The sequence below is a fragment of the Equus quagga genome, chromosome 2 (genome assembly GCF_021613505.1).
Source record: "Equus quagga isolate Etosha38 chromosome 2, UCLA_HA_Equagga_1.0, whole genome shotgun sequence".
In the NCBI taxonomy this organism is placed as follows: domain Eukaryota; kingdom Metazoa; phylum Chordata; class Mammalia; order Perissodactyla; family Equidae; genus Equus; species Equus quagga.
The window spans coordinates 79,287,234-79,310,324 of record NC_060268.1 but is presented as its reverse complement, the minus strand read 5'-3'; the positions used below and the strand labels follow the sequence as shown (position 1 = coordinate 79,310,324).

General features: G+C 46.0%; 1 protein-coding gene across 1 annotated transcript in view; it reads right to left on the bottom strand.

Moving 5' to 3' along the window:
* PCSK6 (proprotein convertase subtilisin/kexin type 6) overlaps positions 1 to 19,453 on the bottom strand; it is a 225,301-nt gene extending 205,848 nt beyond the window's left edge. The window contains exon 1 of the mRNA XM_046652769.1: positions 19,364 to 19,453. Coding sequence (XP_046508725.1) covers positions 19,364 to 19,453 — 90 coding nt within the window. The remainder of the gene's footprint in view (positions 1 to 19,363) is intronic.
* Positions 19,454 to 23,091: the final 3,638 nt, after the last annotated feature.

Genomic DNA, 23,091 nt, shown 5'->3' with positions numbered 1-23,091 from the left:
CCATCTATTGAGATGGTCGTGGTTTTTTTAAAAATTTGCTAATAGGATGAATTACATTGATGTTTGAATGTTTAACATTGTGTTCCTGGGATAAACCCCACTTGGCAATGATATATTATCATTTTTATTTACTGTTAGATTCAGTTTGCTAAATTTAGTTGAGAATTTTTGTATCTAAGTTCAAGAAGGATGTTTGTCTATAGTGTTATTTTCTTGTAATGTGTTTGCCTGGTTTTGGTGTCAGATTGATGATGGCCTCATAGAATTAGTTAGGAAGTATTTCCTCCTTTTCAATTTTCTAGAAGAGTCTGTGTAGAATTGGTATTATTTCGTCCCTAAATGTGTGGCAGAATATACCAGCGAAGCTATCTGTTCCTGGAGTCATCTTTTGGGAAAGGTTTTACTTACAAATTAAATTTCTTTAATAGATGTATTCCTATTCAGATTATGTATTTCTGATTCAGATGATCTATTTCAGATTCAGATGATTTCTTTTAAAATTTCTTTTAAATTATTATTGTGACAAAATATTCATAACATATAATTTACCATTTTGAACATTTTAAATGTACAATTCGGTGGCATTAAGCACATTCACGATGTTCTGTAACCATCACTACTATCTATTTCCAGAACTTTCTCACCATACCACAAAGAAACTCTGCACCCATTGAACAGTACATTCCCTTTTCGCCCCCTCCTCCCAGACCCTGGTAACCTCTCTTCCAGTCTGTGAATTTGCCTATTCTAGGTAACTAAGTGGAATCATACAATATTTGTCCTATTGTGTCTGGCTTATTCACTTAGCATAAAGTTTTCAAGGTTCATCCACATTGTAGCATGTATCAGCAGTTTGTTCCTTATTATGGCTGTCTATTTCTTTTTGAGTGACCTGTGATAGCTTATGTCTTTCAAGGAATTGGTCTCTTTCATCTAATTATTGAATTGATTGACATAAAATTCATTATAATACTTTCTAATTTTTCTTTTAATATCTATAAAGTCTGTAGTGATGTCACCTCTCTCATTCCTGATATTCGCAATTTATATCTTTTCTCTTTTTATCTGATATTTCTGGAAAGAAGCTTATCAATTTTATTGATTTTATCAAAGAACAAACTTTTGGTTTCATTAATTTTTTCTTTTGTTTTTCTATTCTCTACTTCATTTATTTATACTTTTAGCTTTATTGTTTCTTTTTTTCTGTTTTATTTGAGTTTAATTTGTTTCATTTTCTCTCTTTTCTTATGATATAAGCTGAAGTAATTTATTTGAGATTTGTCTTTTTACAAATATAAGCATTTGGTGGTATAAATTTCCCTCTGCATATTGCTTTAGCTGCACCCCACAAATTTTGATAGGTTGCGTTTTCATTTTGATTCAGTTCCTTGGACATAATTTGTTTGATTTAGATCCTTAGACACTTATTGAGGTTTTTTTTTTTTTTCATCACCAAGAGTATAGTCTATCTTAGCAGATGTTCCATATGCACTTGCAAAAGAATGGGTATTCTGTTGTTAGGTGAAGTGTTCTGTAAATATCAATTAGATCATGTTGTTTGAAAGTATTGTATAAGTCTTCTACATATTTACTGATTTTCTATCCGCTTGTTCTATAAATTTTTGTGAGTAGGATATTGAAATCTTTAACTATAATTTGAATTTGTCCATTTCTCCTTGCAGTTCTATTCATTCTTGCTTCATATATTTTGAAGCTCTGTTATGATGTGCATTAATATTTATGTTTGTTTTGTACACTCTTGGTAAATTGCCTCCTTTATCATTATGAAATTACCCTCTTTTTCTCTGATAATATTCTTTGTTCTGAATATTCTGAAATTCACTCCTACTTTCTTTGAATTGGTGTTAGAATAGTGGATCATTTTTTCACCTGTTTTTCACATTTTATGCCCTCTTTCAACTTTTGCTTTTAACCTATTTGTGTCCTTATATTTTAATGGGTTTCTTTTAGGAAGCATGTAATTGCGTCTTGCTTTTTTATCCATTCTGACTATCTCTGCCTTTTGATCAGAGGTGTTTATACCATCAATATTTAGTGTGACTATTAATATGTTTGGGTTTAATTATATTATCTTGATATTTGTTTCCTATTTGTCTCATCTTTTCTTTGTTCCTGTTTTCCTCTTCAGCTGGCTTCTTTTGGATTGAATATTTTTATGATTTAATTTTAACTCCTTTGTTGGCTTATTAGCTATAACTCTTCACTTTCTTATTTTAGTGGTTGCTTTAGGGTTTATATTTACATCTTTAACTTATCACAGTCTAACTTAAAGTAATATTGTACCACTTGATGTATAGCACAAGAACTTTACAATAGTCTGTTTCCATTCTCCCTCTCTTGAACTTTGTGTTATTATTCTCCCACATTTTATATACATTATAAACTTACCCTCAATAGTTACTATTTTTATATTTAAAAATTAAAGACTTTTTTAAAAACAAGAAAAGAAGTCTTATGTTTATTCACATACACGTCATTTCTGGTGTTCTTCATTCTTTTGTGCAGATCCAATTTTACATCTAGTGTACTTTTCCTTCCATCTCTGTGACTTCTTTAAACACTTCTTATAGTTTGTGCCTCCTGGTGCTACATTCTTTCTGTTTTGATATGTCCAAAAAAGTCCTTATTTTGCTTTTGTCTCTGAAGTATATTTTCACCAGGTATAGAATTCTAGTCTGACTATTTTTTTCCTTTCAGTACTTAAATATGTTGCTCCAAAGTCTTCTGGCTTGCTTGTTTCCAACAAGAAGTCTTTATCACTTTTATCTAAATGCAATGTATCTTTTTCTGTCTGCTCTTAAGATTTTCTCTTTATCTCTGATTTTAAACAATTTGATTATGGTGTGGCTTGGTGTAGTTTTCTTTATTTTTCTTATACTTGGGGTTTACTGAATTTCTTAGATTTGTGGGTTTATCATTTTCATCAGATTGGGGAAATTTTGGCCATTATTTCTTCAAATATTTTTTTTTTGTCTCCCACCCCCACCCGACTCTGCTGTCTTCTCTTGCTGGGATTCCAATTACACATATAATAGGCCACTTCAAGTTGTCCTCCAGTTCACTGCTGCCCTGTTCAGGTTTTTTTCTGTCTTTTTTTCTCTCTGTATTTTATTTAGATAATTCCTTTGGTCATGTTCTCAAGTTCATCTTTTTCAGTGCCTAATATTCTGTTAATCCCATGCAGCATATTTTTCACCTCTAGAATTTTGATTTGGTTCTCTTTTATGTCTCCCATATCTCTACTTAACATGTTACATCTTTTCTCTACCTCCTTGAACTTATAGAATATGGTTATAATAACTGTTGTCTAATTCTATCATTCTGGTCATCTCTGGGCCTGTTTATATAGATTTTTCTCTTCATTATGGGTCCTATTTCTTTGCACTCTTGATCAAGATTTACTTTATTCCAGACCTTGTGAATTTTACCTTATTGGCTAATGGATGTTTTTGTATTGGTGTAAATATTCTTACATGCAGTCAACTTACTTGTAAACAGTTTGATATTTTTGAGACTTGCTTTAAGCTTTGCTAGTCTGCACCAGAGCAACCTTTATTCTCAGGCTATTTTGCCCCATCATTAAGGCAACACCCTTTTGAGTACTCTACCCACTTCCCTATGAATCATGAGGAATGGTCTGGTGACAATCTAGCTGGGGACAATATGAACTATTCTTATCCCTGAGTAAGTTTCAGAGTTGTTGTCCCCTTTGCCCTTTTGAGCTAGTTCTTTGCCCAGCCTCAGGTCATTTCCTCACGTATATGCACTTATCAGTGCTCAGCTGAAGACTACTGGGGGTGTTTGCAGATCTCCAAAGCTATCTGTGCAGTTCTCTCTTCTCCAGTATCTGCCCTGTGAACTCCAGCTACTTTGGCCTTGCCAGACCCCCAGCTCTGTCTCCTCAACTCAGAGAGGCCACCAGGCTCCATATGAGTTCTTCTCTCACTGCTGTGACTTGGCAACTCTCTCTAGGCAGTACCCTGGGGCAATCTGAGGGCTCACTGCTTTTGTTTCCCCTCTCTCAGTTGTCAATCCCCCATGCTGCCTGATTTCTAATGTCTGAAGGTCAGTTTCATCTATTTGTTCAGATTTTTAGTTGTTTCAGGAGGGAGGATGAATCTGGTTCCTATTACGCTATCATCAGCTGAAACAGATATCTAATAATCTTGTTTGATGGATAGATTTATTTCTGAGATTTCAATTATTAGTTTTTTCAGCTTTATTCTGCTCACTGCATTGTTTCTCTTCCTTCCAGGTTTGATTTTCTTTCTGCTTCCGCTTGTCTTGGTCTCTGCTTTCCTGTTACGGGCTTTCCTCACATGTTGAATGATCCTTGCTGACTTTCTCAAGTTTAAGAGGGAGGCCTTAAAAATCTGAAAGAGTTTGCAAAACCTAGGATTCATAATGGGTGGCCTAGTTGAGCTATTTTATTGGGGAAACCCCAATTGTCAGTATCTGGAGATCGTATCTTCTTGTCTGCTCAGAGTCCCTGGAGAAGAAATCCTCTTTCTCCTGCATTTGTTGTATCATCTTGGCTGCCAGTGTTCCTCCAATAGAGGAAAGTAAGGAAACTGGGAGGTCTCAGCCTTCAGTATATAGACGTTCTGCAGACCTCCCCTTTTTTAGTGTTGGTACCTTACCTTCCTGGTGCCCAGTGTCCCTGAGTCTAGAGTCTCTATGGTTCAGCTTCTTAAAGAGAAATCTCTGGTCTGCTAGGAAAGGAGGGTGATGGTCACCTGGATGCACAGGTGAGGGAGGGGATCCTGGAAGGTCTACCTACTTCTTGTATAGATTTTCAACCTGTCTTCCTCTTTTGAGCCTCACCTAATCCCTTTGTTCAGAGTTAACTGGTGCTTCCTACTCCTGGGTCTTTTTAGGGTTCTTCGGTTTCTGGATTTTTTCAGAGCTAGCGTAGGCTTCAGCTTTCTTGCGTCAATTAGCAGTTACCACTCATCCATCTGCCTCCCAGCTTCCAAATGGATTGCTTCAATACCTCCTTCCGTTCTCTTCATCCTTACAGATTTATTCCTCGTTGTCATTTTACTGAAGCTTTGCAAGGGAGCAGCCGTAAATTCAGGCATTTTCTCTGTCATGTTAAACCAGAAAATAGATCTCTTTCTAAAATAGCTCCCTTTTTTTCTTTGATGATGTCCTTCTCTCCATTTTCTATCTCTGAAACTGTTAGTTAGGTGTTGCCCTCTTGGAGTATTCCTTTAGATCTCTTATGTTTTCTCTCATCTTTTTAATCTCTTCATCCTCGCATTTTGCATCTGGAAAATTTCCTCGACTTTACCTCTTAGCCCTTCTGTTGAAGATTTAGCTTCCAAGAACACCTTCTTGATTCTCCCTTCAAGCTTTCAGAGGGAGCATGACCCTGCCAGCACCTTGATTTCAAACTTCCTGCCTCCAGCACTATGAGAGAACAAATAAATTTCTGTTATTTTAAGCCAAGGGAAAAAAAAAAAAAAGAACTTCTTACCCTCTGTTCATAGTATCTACTTCTGATTTCATGGATGTAAAATCTCCCTCAAATCTCTCTGAGGATACTAATTAGGTTTGTCAAATTCTCTCTGTTCCCTATGTTTTTTCTCTATGGGGTCAGTTATTCTGTTCGGTTACTTGGTCTCTTTCTTTCGGATGACTGGTTTTCCTATTTCTGGTTGTCCTTGGTCCTCTGTTTCTATCTGAGGATGAAGGACCATTTTTACAGTAGCTGGCAAGTTGTGTCGCTTCAATAGGCCCCACCCTTGAGTTAGTAAAAGGCTGGAATGGGAGCTTCGTGTGGGGGTTGGCCCTGTGCACCAGTCAACTTTGCTGTAGGGTCCACAAGTAGGATTTTGGTGCTGGTGGGACCATCCTTAGATGTTAGAATAGGAGGGCACCGATACCTCCATTAGGCACCTTGGATCTCCTTAGTGAAATATCTTTGGGAAGAGCCTTCTGGTTTGCTAGTTTGTCACTTTGCCTAGGGGTCAGTCTCTCCCTGTGAAATGGGGGGGGGGGGTACAGGGGGAGACTGATTGGCACATCAATTTGTTTTAATTAGACATCCTGTTTGATACCGTTCTTCACTTTCTAGCTCTGATCCCACACCCTTTCCATGTTCTTTTGGGAGGGTTGGCCACCGCTATGAGCCCACACCTGTGTCCTCTGAGTACCCATCCTTGGCTCTGTCCCATCTGTTACTTGTGCCCTCTGCTCTCCATCTCCCTGTACCCATTTTAATGTCTTGTTTACCTATAACCACTTCTCCAACTACCCTTCCCTTTCTGTTTTTGGAAATTATTTCATTTGGTACCTCTTTATTAGGATTTAGAAGGAAAAGGAAAAAATCCATGTGCAAAATCTACCATCTTAAACCAGAAATCTGTTTTCCCCTGGTTTTATGAGCCCTTAAGCTTCTGCAGAATAAACACATAATTGTTTTTCCCTTAACCTAGAAAAATGTCTGAGTAGGAGTCAACGAACCTTGTAAGTTCTTAGAACTAGACTGATCCAGCCGGTGCCATGTGTCTGTGATGCACAGACTTTATGTCCACTGGTTTATGAGAGGAACATAACCACTTGGATGAATCTGAAGCCAAATCTGCTGCAGCAAGATCTGTGACTCCAAAGGATTGCAAAATACTGAATTATTGCCCTGTAGACCCAATAAGCAACCTGCACTGCATCTTGGAATTAAACTGAATTAGAGCCTGAGCGGATTGGTCCTTGGCTGATTCCGTCCTGTGAATAACACCTTATCTGGGGCCCTGTGCAGGAGACGGATTGCTGCAATGGCCATCCGAGGGACCTGTTGCTGCGCTGTGCCCGGCGCCGACCCGTCATCCCGGTGCTCTTGTTTTATTGATGCCAGACGGTCCCCACAGATGATGTGTTACCCATCAGGGAGACGGCCCCTGGAGGAAACTAAAGATCTGCGAGGAAACTCTTAATAAGTACTGAAGAAAAGACAGCTACCATGCTGCATATAAAAAGCCCCCCTCCCCAACCCCCACCAACTAGGAGGGAATATAAATACTCACTTTATTTCTCCCAGGTTATGTCCTGCTCTCGTATAATATGTTTGTACATAACTAATTCTTCGGATACCACCCTCCAATTAAAAAAAAAAAATCCTTATTCCCTGCATCCTTCTGAACCTCCATAGATTCTAAAATGGATAAGCATTAAAATGTCACAATCTCCTGGACTCGGTGCTTTTAAATTTCCTGTTTCACAACTACTGAGATGTAACTTCAAGTGCAAAAATATCTGTCAGGGAGAATATTAAACAACTCCACACCTTCAGCTGTTCTGTCTTCAGCTATTTACAGATATGTTTCAAAAACATACTATTTAAATATGAACGGCAACTTCCTGTTAAACTTTGGATGAAGCAACCAGCAAGAAATATGGCCCCCGGTGGTGAGAGGAAAAAATAGTTTCTGTATACAAAGCCCTAACATAATAAACAAGCAGAAGCACTTCCTGATAAATAGCGCCAGGCAAACATTCATATCCTTGCCTCTGCTGTATTCAAAATATTTTCACTAGACCAAGTGCAAAGTATTATTATCATTAATAGTAAGTTTATCCTTCTTGGAAGGGATCCAGGCTCCAGTTCTACCAGAAGGTCTGGTAGGAGCCAAGGGTATGGACGTTTATCATGGCAGTTCCCTTGGTTTTAATTCTCTTCGTATAAATGTTGCAGAGCTGTGGATGGATGTAAACATTACTGTGCTTATGAAACCCACGCCCAACAGCCCCAGGCCCGCAGCACCCACCCTACAAAACCATCAAAACAGAAATTCCAGAGCAGTGAACAGGCAGAACGCAGATCCAGCGACAGTCCCTGAAGGCAGCAGAGGGAAGACGGGCAAGGACATTGGCAAAGACATCTGGGTCCCCACGGGTTCCTGCAGCTGCAGGCATGGGAACCTGGCTAGAGCAGGGACATAGGCACCCAGGACCCGGGGCTCCAAGGAAAACATTCGTTTGTGTTCTCTTTGTTCACCAAAGCAAAATACTAATCTGGTTCCCTTTATTTAAACCAAAACAAAACAGTTTTTATTGACGTGTTACCTATATTGAGAAGAGTGCACATCATATGTGCACAGTTTGGTGAATTTTCGCAAACTGAATCCACCCTGTAAATAGCACTCACATGGTGACTCTGACCATTAGCATCCCCCCCCAGAGGGCTCACGTCTTCCTCATGTCTCACCACAGTCACTACCTGCCCCCACTCCAGGGGGAACCACTCTCCTGGCATCCGTTTTTATATACATTCCCAGACAGGATCTGGAACTCCAGGAGTTAGATGGAGTAAATTAAGTCCAATTTTGTGCCAATGTATTCTAAGTGAGGACACAGGGCCCACACATGACAAGGAGCAGCATCCCCACGGAGCCTCTGCAGCATCCCGCAGTATTTGGCGATGGTGTGGGGAAGGAGCAGAGCGGGAAGGAATGGAAGCGTGCTGCTCAAATGGGGAGGTGTGGGAGATGGCAGACCCACAGGGTGTCAAGGCCCCACAAGAAAGTAGACCCTGGTCAGAGGAGAAGAGCAGGGGGAGAGGCACTAGGTAGAAGTGGCAGCCTCAGCGTGACATGTCTCCATCTGCCACTGGCCACCTGGTTCAGCCACACAGCTCGGCAAGCAATGAGTGTCTTGCTTGGACGCCACCATCACCACCCCCATGAGCTCTGACTGTGGCCGGTCGGTCCCCCACCCCAGACGGTGAGCAAATCCCCGGGCTGGCTGCCAAGGATCCGTGTCCTGCCAGCCACAGTCCTGCCCTCGGGAAGCTCAGAGTCGAGTTGGGAAGATGATCAGGCAACAGGGTCAAGACTGTCCAGCGCGGTGTGCGGTATGTGTGATCGGGACGAGGCACAGCGTCTCCCATAAGGGCTCGTTCATCTGTGTATTGCTGTAGCTTTCAGCACATGTCTGCTGAGTGAACCAATCCATGAATGAGTGAACGAATGAGTGAGTGAATGAATTCACAGAGCACCACTCGTCTTGCCTGAGGTGGTCACTGGAGTAAGCTTGACAGCCAGCTGGGCTGACCTACAAAACAGGGGCTGATGAGGACCAGGAAAGCTGAGTAACTCTTTCAGGGGCCACCTGAGTGCAGACTGTGCTCGAGAAGAAGCTCTGGTCAAGGCGAGGCTCCTGGGCCTTCCAGGGACTTTGGCTGCCAGTTAGCAGTGGCTTGGTCAATGTAGACATTTCGTGACTTCACCCAAAAAACAAGAACTCGGGAGGCAGGCTGTTCCCAGGCATGCTCAGTGCTCAGCAGTGTCACCAAAGAGCCTCTCTGCCATCACTCCGTCCCCTTGGCTGTTGGTGCCACCTCCCTCCACATCCGGCAGGAGATGGCTACTCCAGATTTGTACATCATGTCTTCAAATGCTCCTTAACTTTTATCAGGGAGGGAAAAGTAAATGTCCCCTTAGGTCTCATTGGCCAGAATGTGGTCACCTGACCCATAAGGGAGGCTGAGAAAGGGAGGAGCTGGCCGCTGTCAGAAGCCCCCTCCTCAGATCTTTGGGGCATGAGGGACACAAGTGGCCTCTGTCAACACGCCTGAGAGCCTCTGTGCCCTGCCTCAGCGCCTCCAAGAGCCAGCGCAGACCAGTTATTGAAGAAAACAGGGAGCCTGGGGTCCAGGACTTGCTGTGTGTCCTCAGGCAGTCACACGAGGTTTTGGCCTCCTCTACCTTCCAGCGGTGCAGCTGGACAGCAGAACCAGCAAGTCCTTCCCTGCCAGGAGAGTCAAGCCTCCGCCTCCTGTTCCGTCCGCCCGGATGAGATGCCCCAGCGGAGATGTGTTAGCCTGTTTCAAAAAGGAAAAGCTTGTGAGGAAAATAGGATTTTTCTAAGAAGGTAGCTTATACGTTGGAGGCGGCATTGCTACATATGCTGAAACCTATGTCAGTCATCTATCGAAGAACAATCCAGTGCAAAGATAATTGTACTGCGTGTTGAACTGTGTCCCCCAAAAAAGATATGTTGAAGTCCTAACCCCCAGTACCTGTAGGTGTGGCCTTCTTTGGAAATAGGGTCTTTGCAGACGTGGTCAGGTTGAGATGAGGACGCAGTGAATCAGGGTGGCCCTAAGCCAGCATGACTGGTGTCCTCACAAGGAGGGGAGAAGACAGAAGCGCGCGCAGGGAGAGTGCCAGGCGGCAGTGGAGGCAGAGGGTGAAGTGCCGCAGCGGGAAGAAGCCAGGAAGGATGCTCCCCAGAGGTTTCAGAGGGTGCCCTGCTGGCACCTGGATTTTGAACTTCTAGCCTCCAGAACTGTGAAATAACAAATTTGTGTTGTTTTAAGTCACCCAGTTTGTAGTAGGTTGTTAGAGCAGCCCTAGAAAACTAACATAGATAATAATATTTAAATATTCAGGCCTTAGCAGGGACAACGAGGGGTTGTCTGTGTCCTCCTCTGGACTCTGGGCATCAGGTAGGAGAACAATCCAGTGGAATTTGTCTTTACCCCAGGCCAAGGTCACCAACGACTCTCAGGGAGAGGCAGTAGAGTGTAGGAGTTAACAGCCTGGACTCTGGAGCCTGAATTCAAACCCCTTGTCTGCTCCTTCCTGGCTGTGTGACCTTGGGCAAGTCACTTCACCTCTCTGTGCCTCAATAACCTCATCTATAGAAAGGAGATAAAATTGAGTTGTTATGAGGAGTAAATGAGTATATGTAAAATGCCTAGATCAATATCTGGCACAAGGTAAGTGCTTGCTGAGGAGGAAGGTTGTCATGTCTTTTGATGTCTTGTCTGTCCCCTTGTTTACAGCATGGCTACAATGGGTCACCTAATGGCCTGGATTAAAGCAAAAGTGGGTGGACACAGGGCTGGAAGGATGAGGCCAGTATCTGGAATCACAGCAAGGTCAGGAGTCGAACACAGACGAGAAAAGCCAACAGTAAATTGTGTACAGAGTAAGGACCAGGACATGCAATGTGCTGGAGATGCCTGTGGAGCGGTTGGACCTCAGATGCCAGAGAACAAAACAGGGGCCTGCAAGTCCTGACCAGCAAGACCTGGAGGTGGGAAGAGGTGGAGCCCAGCAGCCAGCTCCCTGGTGGGGGGAGGGGTGAGGCCTGATAACCAAGGCAGCCCTTGGTGGAGGTGGGGGCCTAAGGAGGCCCTAGGCAAGTGTGGTGAGGGTGCCTGCACAGGACTTGGCACCATTAGCCCCTGCCACACTGGGAAGTGGACACTGGGAGGATGAGGAAGCTTGTCCAGGGTCACACGGCTGTGGGCCACCAGCGATGTGAGTGCCGAGCAATGGCTGGCTCACCCGTCCTGCTGGTGCTGGCAGACCAAGACTGGCTGTGGGGGGGGCGCCCCAGCTCTCTGGCCTCTGTGCTGAGCTAGATGCTGGGCGGGCCTCCCAGGCACGCTGCCTTCTGGCTGTGGCCTGCAGAGCGCTGCCATGGCCCCAGGGACAGCCAGCTAGCCCCTCTGGGGCATCTGAAGCTGCACCCAGGCTCATTCTCCAGCCCTGAGCAAGCAGGAAAGAGAAGGCAAACATGCCTTTGGCCAAAAGTGTTAATTTGAGAAGTTAAACAAACAACATCTAATTTATGAAGATACACACCGCCTTGTGGTGGTTACAGTAAGACAAACAGGCTCAGAAAAACCCCTAGCAACCTCTTACACCTCAAGGAAACATAAAAACTCGTGTAAATACCTTCGGAAACAAGTGACAAAGGATAAAAACAAAACAGAGCACAAAAGTGTCCAGAGGCGATGGGGCAGCCAAGCCCCTGCCGGGGCCTCTGGACCAAATGACCTCTGTGACACAGCACCGCAATGCCTAGCCTCGCTTCCATTCTGAAAAACAATCCATGTATTCACCATCACAACTGCTGGTAATGGCTTACATCTTCACTTCTTCGCTCGTCGTCTTTAGACAATATCTACTGATTCTGCACTGTTAAAAAATGAGAATTTCACTCATTTACCCTAACCCCACTTCCTCCAAATCATGACTTTTCGTTTTCATATTGGTTACATTTACAGCCATAAATAGAGACTTGAACACTTGCTGTTTTCCATCCGCTGCGGACAGTACGCGTCCTCGAGGTGCAGTGGAGGCCACGGCGGCTCTTCTCTTCCCCCAGCCTCCTCCCTCCGGCCATCATCTGGGTTTTTCTTTTATATTCTGCTTGACAATGATAATCAATTTTTGTGGTCCTTTGTTAAGTTTTATCTACATATGGAAAACAAGAATAAATGACATTTGCATTTTTACAATTCCGTAAAGACTATTCATAGCAGTCAAGTGCTCTCCTTGTCTATAGGCCTCCCCCCAGCCACACAAAGGAGAATGATTTTTAACTTCAAGGTCTAGTGGATTCTATCTCTTATACACATTCGTCTTGCTCAAAATCATGCCACATTTTTAGTTTGTTCATGATTAGACCATGACTTTTGTAGACAACTTTTTGGTTTTTTCCTAAATCTTCTAATTGCCTTTCTTTTTCCTTGTTTACAAAGAATAACTGCTTCCTGATTCTCAAGCTTTGCAATCCTGCCATCTGTGTTGTTTGTTTGTCCATGGCTCCAAACTTGTCGTTCTATACGCCCATCTGTACTGCCAGCGCTGGAAGCCTGTCAACTGTATTTCCCGGCAAGGTTTTGCCAATGCGAGGCTACGCAGGCTGGATGGGAGAAGGCATTTCCCCTGCTTCTCGCTCTGCTGGTAGCAACTGGCCACTGTAGGTGACTGCATCCCGCATACTAGTAGTGGGGCTGTGGGTTTCTGGACTTTGCAGCAGCAGCCCAGGCACCAGCTCCTGGGTGCCGAGTGAGTGGCAGCAGTGCTCACAAGTTCTGGGTCACTGCACTTCCCATCTCACTCCTGCAGTGCTAGGAGTTAGTGACCTCCTGTAGCCACTGATCTCTGCGTGTTCTGGACTGAATTGTGTTGTCATCATGTCGTCCATCACCATGCCCACTCACTCACTGGCTCCCGCCACCCCCGTCACCATTCATATGTTAAAGCTCTAACCCCCAACGTGACCTATTTGGAGATAGGGCCTTAAGGAGGTAATTAAGGTTAAATTAAGTCATAGGATGGAGACCTTATCCAGTATGACTGGGGTCCTTATAAGGAGAGGAAGAGCCACCAGAGATCTCTGTCTCTGTACACATGCATAGAGGAAAGGCCATGTGAGGACACAGTGAGAAGGCAGCTGTCGGCAAGCCAGGAAGAGGGTGCTCACCAGGAACCTAACCTGCCAACACCTTGGTCTTGGACTTCCAGCCTCCAGAACGTGAGAAATAAATACTGTTTAAGCCCCTCAGTCTGTGATATTTTGTAATGGCAGCCTGAGCAGATTAATACACTGGGTCACATCAACTTACTATTTTTGCTCCTCTGTCCTTTTAATATTTTTTTTTCCCTTTGCATTTCAGTTCTGAAAGTTCCTATTGATATTTCTTCAAGCTCACTGATTCTTTCCTTCGCCACGTCCAGTCTCTTGATGTGCTCATCAGAGGCATTCTTCATTTCTATTATGGTGTTTTTGATTGCTAGCATTTCTTGTTGATTCTTTCCTAGAGTTCCCATCTCTCTGCTTACCTGTCCCTTGTATTTTTGCAAGTTGTCCACTTTTTCCATCAGAGCCCTTAGCATATTAATCATAGTTGTTTTAAATTGCTGGTCTGATAATACCAACATCCCTGCCACGTCTGAGTCTGGTTCTCATGCTTGCTTGGTCTCTTCAAACTGTGCTTTTGCCTTTTAGTATGCCTTGTAATGTTTTGTAGAAAGCCAGACATGATGTATTGGGTGAAAGGAACCGCAGTAAGAAGGCCTTTACTGTGAGGCTTTGTTCGTCTGGCTAGGAGTTAGGCCTTGTTTACTGCTTGCTGTGGGGTCAGAGGCTAACATCTCCTCTGGTGGCCTTGTTCTTGTCTCCCTGGTTGTCTCTGGGTTTCCCTAGAGACTTCTTAAATAAAGTCTGACATGTGCACTTCTTTCTGTTGTGTTCCCAGCTATTATCCAGGAGCCCTACTGATGTGGAGGAGGTGAAAGGGAGGGGACACCTTCCATAGTCCGATGGTCAGGTCTCAGTCATTTAGTGAGCCTGTGCACCTGGGCTGTGACCTTCACAAGTGATTCTCAGACCCCCTGCTTTGGTAAGACAGGAAGGCTAGAGGGTGCTGGAATCGGGTGTTTCCCTCCCCCTACGTCAGATAGGCTCTTATAAAACCCCAGTTGGTCAGGCTCTGGCAAACTCATTTCTCTTGAGGGCAGGCCTTGTTCAGAACAGAATGTTCTGGGACTATTTCAGAGTGGCTCCTTTTCCAATGCCCCTGCCAGAAGCACAAGGGGATTGTTCTCTGATCTTCACTGTGAGAACCTGTAGGGATCTTGGAGGTAAAACTCATAAAAGTGTAGGTCCCTCCCTAAGTCTGGGGTCCCTGGAGTTTTTAACTCTCCGACTTGTCCAAACTGAGTCTCCAGCACTTGTCAGTGACAATTTAGGCTTTCCTGCCTGGGCACTGGTGCCATGGAGGTTCTCGCTCCTGAGCTTCTCCTGCAGGAAGCTGTGATTCCCTGTGTCTCCTGTCCGTCCCTCCAAAGTTTGGGGCTGAGTTGGCCTGTGACTTCAGTTCTCCCATAGATCTAAGTGCTGTTGTTGATTTCCAGTTTGCTCAGCTTTTCCCTTGTGGTAAAGACAGGAGTGATGACTTCCAAGCTCCTTACATGCTGGGCTGGAAACTGTAAGTCACTTTTAATACAGGCACACCTCGTTTTATGGGGCTTCGCTTTATTGTGCGTCACAGATACTGCATTTTTTACAAGGCCCTCCAATAGCAAAAAGAGTATGACTTGCTGAAAGCTCAGATGATGTTAGCATGTTTTGACAATAAAGAATTTTTAAATTAAGGTATGTGCCTTGTTTTCTCAGACATAATGCTATTGCACACTTAATAGACTACAGTATAGTGTAAACATAACTTTTTTCCTGAGGAAGATTGGCCCTGAGCTAACATCTGTTACCAATCCTCCTCTTTTTGCTGAGGAAGATTGGCCCTGAGCTAACATCTGTTGCCAATCTTCCTCTTTTTGTATGTGAGCTGCCACCACAGCATGACCACTGGCAAGTGGTGTAGGTCCGTGCCCAGGAACCGAACCCAAACTGCTGAAGTGGAGCACGCCGAACTTAATCACTAGGTCACCAGAGCTGGCCCTAAACATAACTTTTACATGTACTGGGAAACCAAAAAAGTTGTGTGACTTGCTTTATTGTGATATTTGCTTTGTTGCAGTGGTCTGGAACCAAACCCTCGACATCTCCAAGGCATGCCTATACTTCTTAAAGCATTCTCTGATTCCAAAACCCCCTCTATGGAAGTATCTAGAGGAGTTTCTGTTTTCCTGGCTGGACACTGACCAATATGCTATCCCATTGCACTGACTCTTCCCTGCCTGGAGACATCTGTCTCAGAGCCTCCTGAAGGCTCACATCCCCCACTGCTCCCCAGGCCAGCTGCAGCCTTGTCGCCTGGGGACTTCCCTGCACTGAGCCTTTGGGTTAGAACTCCTGTTTCTTGGATCCTGTGTATTCTTTCTTGGTTTTTCTCCTTGTTTTGCTGGAGTACTTCCTCAAGAAACTCTGTGAAAAAAGGTTGCAGAATTTTGGAGTTTTTCATTATCTGAAAAATGCCTCTGTCAGTCCTAATATTTTTAAGAGTATTTTCACTGGGTATAGAAGTCTATGTTCCAAATGTTTTCTCTCAAACCTTAGAAGGCCTTGCTCCATAGTCTTCTAGAACCCACTGTCCCTAAGGAGGTCTGGTTTTGATTTCTTTACAGGCAGTTCACTTTTATTTATTCTTTTTCTCTCTGGATGCTTTTAGCATCTTCTTTTTGTTGTTAGTCTTCTCAAATTTCACGAGACTGGGTGTGAACAGCTTATTGATCCAGAGTGGTACTCAGTAGGCCTTTTCAGTCTGAGAATTTCTCTCCTTTGCCTTTGAGATAACATCCTCTTTTGTGTCTGAGATGACTTCCTTTTCCTCAGCACTCTGCCTCCTCTGGAATCAGAACAGTCAAATGTTGGACATTCTGGGTTAATCTGCTACTCCTCTTTTTTCCCCCTCTCTCTCATGTTTTCAGTTTCTTTCTCATTTTTGTCCCATAATCTGGGAAGCTTCCCAATCTTATTTTATTAAAAGTTCTATTTAAAGAATCATATTTTTAATTTCTAAGATCTCTTTTTTATTCTGTAATTATTTCTCTTTCATAGCATCCAGTTTTTGTTTTACAGATTCAATAACTTCTCATATCTCTCTGAGGATATTAGAATTTTTAGGAATTATCTTCTGATCCCTGAATTATTTATTTTTCCTATGGAGTTCGTTGCTTTGCTTGCTAATCTTCATATTTCTCTTTCACACTGCTGGTCTTCCGTATGTGTCTGGTGATCCTTGGTCTTCATTTCACATTTGAGGGTGAAGCTCCAGGTTGATTGTTCTGGGTGCCTGGCATGTGGTTCCCCTTTGGTTGTCATGGTCTGTACCCCAGGAGGCCTCTCCCTTGACTGGGGAGGGTGACAGGGAGCTTTGTAGAAGTGGTCAGGGCTTGTGGACCAGAAGCTTCACTTTGGGATGAGCAGCTGAGTAGATGGCTGGTACACACTAAATGAGGAAAGCCTTCTTCTAGACCAGTGCTTCTCCACCCTGGCTGGACCTGGTCCATTCTTTTAATGCTGATGCCCAGACCACGTGCAGAAGCCACTGAGTCAGAGTCTCTAGGGGATGGGCCCCGGCATCAGCATTTTAAAAAGTTTTCTCAGGTGATTCCACGAACAGCCGAGGTTGAGAAGCCCCGCTTGAGCTCAGTGGCTCTCAGCCTGTCGTGCAGACTCAGTCTCCTGGAGGGCTCGTGGAAGCTCAGAGGATGGCGGACCCCAATTCCAAAGGTCTGGGGTGGGCCTGAAATTTTGCGTGTCTAATAAGTTCCCAGGTGATGCTGATGCTGCTGATCAAGAAACATTTTGAGAAGCACAGCTTTCCAGCAAATCAGCTCACATTGGAAGTCTAGTTCTTCTTGGGAGGTTTGTTCAATTTCTCTAAAAAGGAGCCTTTTTTTCCAGCCTGAGGCGGCAATTGTTCTGTGCCTTGAGCGGGCAGGGAGGCCAACTGACTGAACAGCTTCATTAACAGATTTCCAATTAGTCCTGCCCTTTTCAGCACTCCTCTCCCCCATCCCTCCAAGCCTGCCCGTGGTGGCCTGTGCCCCCCACTTCCCACTGCCTACCCCCACTGCCTCTCTCTGAGGAGGTCCTCAGCTGCACTCTCTGCCTCTCTTTCTCCTCTGTCTATACCCATCCATTGGCTTTCCAGTTTGCAAAGTCATTTTTTCAACTCTTTTGACTGCTAATGACCCTGTCTCCAGGCTGGCCTGCACAGAAGCCAGCTCACCCCTCACCGCTGACCCCTGTGTGTGTTCTGGATGCCTTCCTGCTCTCCCGAGACAAGGCTGCTTTCTGCAGTCGCGCTATAGCTGTAGCACGTGTGCTGCTGGCTTACTGTGTCCAGGTTCCACGTGTCAGTGACAGGGTCTAAGGCAATCTTACAACATGATGAGGTAGGTACTATTATTTTCTCCATTTAGAAACAAGGACAGTGAGATACAGAGGGGCCACACAGCCGGGGCCCACGACTTCCACGCAGACCTGCCGTCTTGTGACAAGCTCCTCCCACAGGAAGCGGGGGATGTGGTGGGGCCGTGCCTGGGCCAAACGGGGGGAATCGTGATTTTGCAACCACGACCCCTTCCCCCTGTTAAAAAAAAAAAAGCATGTTTTAAAAAAAGGGGGGTGTGTGTGTGTACATGAATATATACATTTATTTTGAAAATGAAAGTGAATTGAAGTTCATTTTATTCTGAGAGCTTCACAGTAGCTCTTGAGATAAAGTGAATTAAAATTAGTTTAGCTTTGAGAAGGTCTCGGTAGCTTTTAGGATATGCATAATTGTCTTGTGGTCTCACAAAACTAGGTTAGAAATCTCTGGCCCAAGCTGGAGAAAGGTGATTCTCTGCCTTTCCCCCCACCCCCAGGCCTTGCTTAGGCTCCTCGCCAGGGAGAAGAGACCCCCACAGGGGGTGGGAAGCCACCATGGGAGCTGCGGTCTCTTCCAATGGACAAGGGAGGCCGACTGGATTTCCTGTGCATTTCTATACGGAGCTTCAGTGGTGTTTTCATCCCCGACCCTCCAACGAGGATGGGGAATCTCAGGAAACTCCCTGCCTTGTGGTTCTCCCCATACTGGCAATTTGGGGCCAGATTCGCTCCAGTTTTCACAGCTGAGTCTAGGTAAAGTTGTGGTTTCAAGAAGAATGTTCCAAAGTCCTGTGGTTATACCAAACGGGACACAGGGACAGAAACACCCAGCACAGCCCCAACTCCCAAAAGCCCCCAGTGTTCCGCACCCACCCACCCACCCGAGGCCAGCCCCTCTCACGCGTCCTCCTCGTGAGGAGGCCCCCGAGCTTTGCCAGCTGTGGGGCCCAGATCACAGAGCCCTTTGTGGTTCATTGGCTATCTGAGCTCTTAATCCTCTTTCCTGAGCTTCCTAATCAGCCTACGGAAGAAACCTGACAAGTCTCACAGGAACCCTGATGTGAACGAAGAGTGCAAACAAGGAGAATAGCTCAGAGGTCCACAGTGACGGCGTTTCCACAACCCACTGGGCCTGTGAGCACGAGAGTGCACACGCATGCACACACATGCACGCCCCAAATGGAGGGAGTGAAGGGGGTGCACCCCGGCTGTTCCCATCTGACCAAGTGCCTGGGAGATGTCAACGCCCCGAAAGGCAACTTGCTTCCCTGGGAGCCCGGGGCCTCCCCACAGAACCTCACGGCAGGATGCCCTGGAACCCCTGTGTCCCTCAGTGGTCCTGGAGGTGTCAGAGGAAGCTGTCCGCATTGTTTAACGCTATTTGCTCAGAGAGTGAGTGAGAGAGGGAGAGAAAGAGAGAGAGAGAAGAATGAGAAAGAGAGAGATGAGCAATGAGTGACGAAGGCAAAGAGAGGACAGATGTCTGACATTTCACAGTGCCCCATAGCCAGGGAGGCAAGAGCAGTTTGAGCCAGTCACTCAGGGACAGAGCGGCAATTACTTAAATATTTAAAGCAGACGCCCTGTGAACGGCTGTGGAGACAGCTCTTTGTTAATATTTAACATGAGCTGGGCAGTCACTGGAAAACAACTGTTTACGGGAGAGATTAACAAACATCCTAGATTGCTCAAAGCTGGGCGGACACTCTAGGGAACAAGCAGCTGCTCGCGTTTCTAGATCATAGCAGCTCTAGACACAGACCCGCTCCAGCACGAGGCCACGGGGGAGGGAGGCCTGCGCCGTCCCTGGGGTGCAGCGAAAACCATAAACACGCGTCATGGGCTTGGCCATCCTGCTCCAGAATCGTAGTTTGCAGGAAACCCAGCCCTGCAGCTGGGCCTGGGAGGTGGCTCCTGGCTAGCCGGCCAGCCCCTCGCGTGGGCTGCTGCACCCTGCGGCCCCTGGCTGGGCTGTCATTCTGGCCCCCTGCACTGTTCCAGGAGGACTCCTTACCGACTCCAAGTGGCAGCTGGGGGCAGGTGCTCACATGTGGAGAGGCTCTAACTTGTGGGAAGAATTGTAAGTTGCTTAAAAGTCCTCCTGCTCACACTCGGGCCTTCAGGGACCCCAGGCCAGACGGTTTCCCAGAGATGACAAGCTAGCCTACTTTCAGAGACTGTGGGATAGGAGTCTTTTCATGAGAGCTTCCACTCTCTGTGTGCCAGACCTCCGTGAACCTGACCATCTTTACCTAGTCTGGATAAATCAGGCACAGAGTGAAGGATAATCCACTTACCTCAAGCCTCATTCCTTAGAGGCCTGTATTCCCACCATCCCATCATCTCCTACCCCCTCCCACGTAGGCCTCATGGAGCCTCTACACATGGGTTGCCCTTAGGTTCAAGTGGACATAAAATCCCAGTTCAGGACGAAGGAGTGCTCCCACCTTGCATTCTGCCTCTGATCTCCCAGGGGCCGTGGTGGAGACCATGTGTGGCTCTAAGGCGCACACTCTCTGTTTCATCATCCAGGGCATCGATTGTGAAGTTGCCCAACTGTAGACCCACAACCCTGGGCGCTTCCCAGCATGTCACTGCCCATCCTACCCAAACCACTGCTGACCTTGACCCAGGGACAACTCTCCAAACAGTTGTTTACACACCTGGACACTTATTAGAAAGGATGAAATGCTGAACGGTGTCCCATGATGACAAATCTGTACAAGAATTGGGGCCCTGCACATTAATCCTTGTTAAAATAATTTTTAGTTTGTTAGAGCCAATAGTTGGGTAGATCTTTAGCCTCGGGTTTCATGACATAAATATCTTTTTATATTCTGAGAAGAGCTGGCACAGCACTGTTTAAGGTATTTGAAGAACATTTTCTGTGTTCACAGCATAGTTCTGAAAACTAGAAATCCGAAAGAACACTTGAAGGGAGTAAAAAAAATCAAAACAATAGTCAGTGATTATTCTACTTCAGCAAAAGAGAGGCCCACAGGGCCCAGAAATATCCATGGTCACTGGGCAGTCACTTGGTCTTTCTTGTGGATGAATTTATTTTAAGGTTGTCCAGCCTTCTCACTTTTGGAGAATCAGCCATCTTGGTGAGAGGCATGACCTTGCTTTTCTCTATGAAAACCTAAAAGGCTGGCGATGGGCTCTCCCTGAGCGTGGCCGGGGAGCAGGGTGCGGCAGATGCGCAGCAGGGCTCCAGCTGTGTCAGGGGTGCCGCCAGCAGGAGCCGGCAGCGTTTGTCCTCCGTGGGCAGCGGGCGGGGCAGCCGCATCCGTGCCCTCGCTGGGCAGGGACTTGGGCTGAGGTTGTGGTCACTCAGCACCTCTGGGTTCCTGACCATTTTCGAAAGCGATTCTCCAGCCTTCGTCTCCTTTTAGTAAATGCCTCTCCCCATGACTGCCAGAGTTGTTTGGCAGCCAGGAGCCTGATCAGCATCGTGGTTCGACCATATACTGCTGCTGGGGGAGGAGCCCTCCTGTGTTGGCAGTGCTTTCATTCAAAGCCCCCACGGCCCTCTTAGCCTGTGCTAGGGGCCTGCTCTGCGCTGCCTCCCACTCCCTCCCACTTGGGCATTCTGACAGCCTCAGTTGTTCCAAAAATTGCACACATCAATCAAAACTTGGCAGCATGCTCAGGAAGGGTGGGTGGCACCCGCTGTCTGTCACAGCGGGTTGGAAATGGGATTGCAAGCCTGGAAGGGCTATAACACACTCCCGCTCCAGCACTGTGTCCAGTGGCTTTTCCGCTTTCGTTTCCGAAGGCCACGTGGCCCCGAGGCCAGGCTGCACGGCTCCGGAAGCAGCCGTCCGCACACTTCGGCGAGCTACTGAGCACGCTCGTGGTGCTTACAGGGCGACTTGGTCCCCGCTGAGCCTGGAGCAACCGAGCACTGTGACAGAGAAGGAGGCATGAGGAGAGGGCTGGGTCGCCGGAAAGCTTGAGGCCCTGCACTGGCTGAGGTTAAGCCCCCCTCACCAGGCAGAAACAAGGTTTAAAATAAAAACCAAGTTCGAGCATTGAAAAACAAAGTGGCCCTTCTTACGCTCCTGAATTTTGGAGTGAGGTTTATCCCGTCATCCACTGGGGTTCCTCGAATGGAAAAGATCCTGTGATTTTTCCAGGTCAAGAGCGATCTCCCCCTTCTCTGTTCTCACCCTTCATTGGCACTGCCCAGAAGCGCGCTGAGCACCCACCGCCTGACTGAGCCCCACTGAGGGGTCAGTGCGCCTGGCCGCGGCCGTGGGCCAGGGAGCAGGTGTGGCCGGGTGGCCTGCGAGCCTGGGTCCAGCTTCAGGTGCAGCTGGTATTTGGGCTTGAAGCTGCCGGGCCAGGCAGAGGAGAAGGGGAACCCTGACAGAGGTAAAGACTTGCCTGGGAACTGGGGTTTGAAAGGGCCCATGGGTGTGCCCAGGCCATGGGAGCCACCCGCATCCCCCATTGGCGAGGCTGCTGGCCAGGGACTCTGGTCCTGCATGATCCTCCCCTCCTGCCACCAGCTGCTCCCTCCTTGGCGAGGCCGCGGGTGCTGCTCTCTGACCAGGATGGAGGCTTGCCGTCTGCCCCGCACTGTGGTTCTTTGGGCCGTTCTTTGTTTATTCCCTTTTATTCCCTCAACATGCTACTATGTTTAATGTGTGTACTTTTACCTGTATGTGTCCATATGTAACACACAGCATTGAGATTTATTATTGTTTATCTTTATTAGATTTTTTTAATTTAATTTTTTTATTGTGGTGAAATACACCTAACATAAAATTCACCATTTTGGGGCCAGCCCTGCAGTGTGGTGGCTAAGTTCCGCCCTCCAATTTCGTGGCTGGGGTTCATGGGTTCAGACTGGGGACCTATGCCACTCGTCAGCCATGCTGTGGCAGTGACCCAAGCAGAAAGTAGAGGAAGATTGGCACAGATGCTAGCTCAGGGCTAATCTTCCTCAGCAAAAAAAAAAAAAAAAAAAAAAAAATCATTTTAACCACTCCTAAGTGTACAGTTCAGTGGCATTAAGTACATTCACACCGTTGTGCACCCATTACCACCATCCATCTCCAAAACACTTCTCGTTTTCCAAAACTGAAACTCTGCACGCATGAGACACTAACTCCCCATCCCCTTCTCCCAGCCCCTGTCAACCACCATTTCACCTTTTGTCTCTATGAATTTGACTCTTATAAGGACCTCATATAAGTGGAGCCACACAGTATCGTCCTTTTGGACTGGCTTATTTCACTCAGCACGATGTTTTACGATTCATCCATGTTGTAGCAGGTGTCAGAATTTCCTTCCTTTTCAGGCCTGAAATATCCCATTGTATGGATAGACTACATTTTGGTCCACTCATCTGCAGACACACACTGTTTGGCATTTTTAATTTACATAATTCATGTTACTCTATTGGCCTTGTTTGGTTTCTTACTTTCGATCAGCCCTATAACCATAAGATTGATTCATGTTCTGTGCTCACATCCAGGCCTT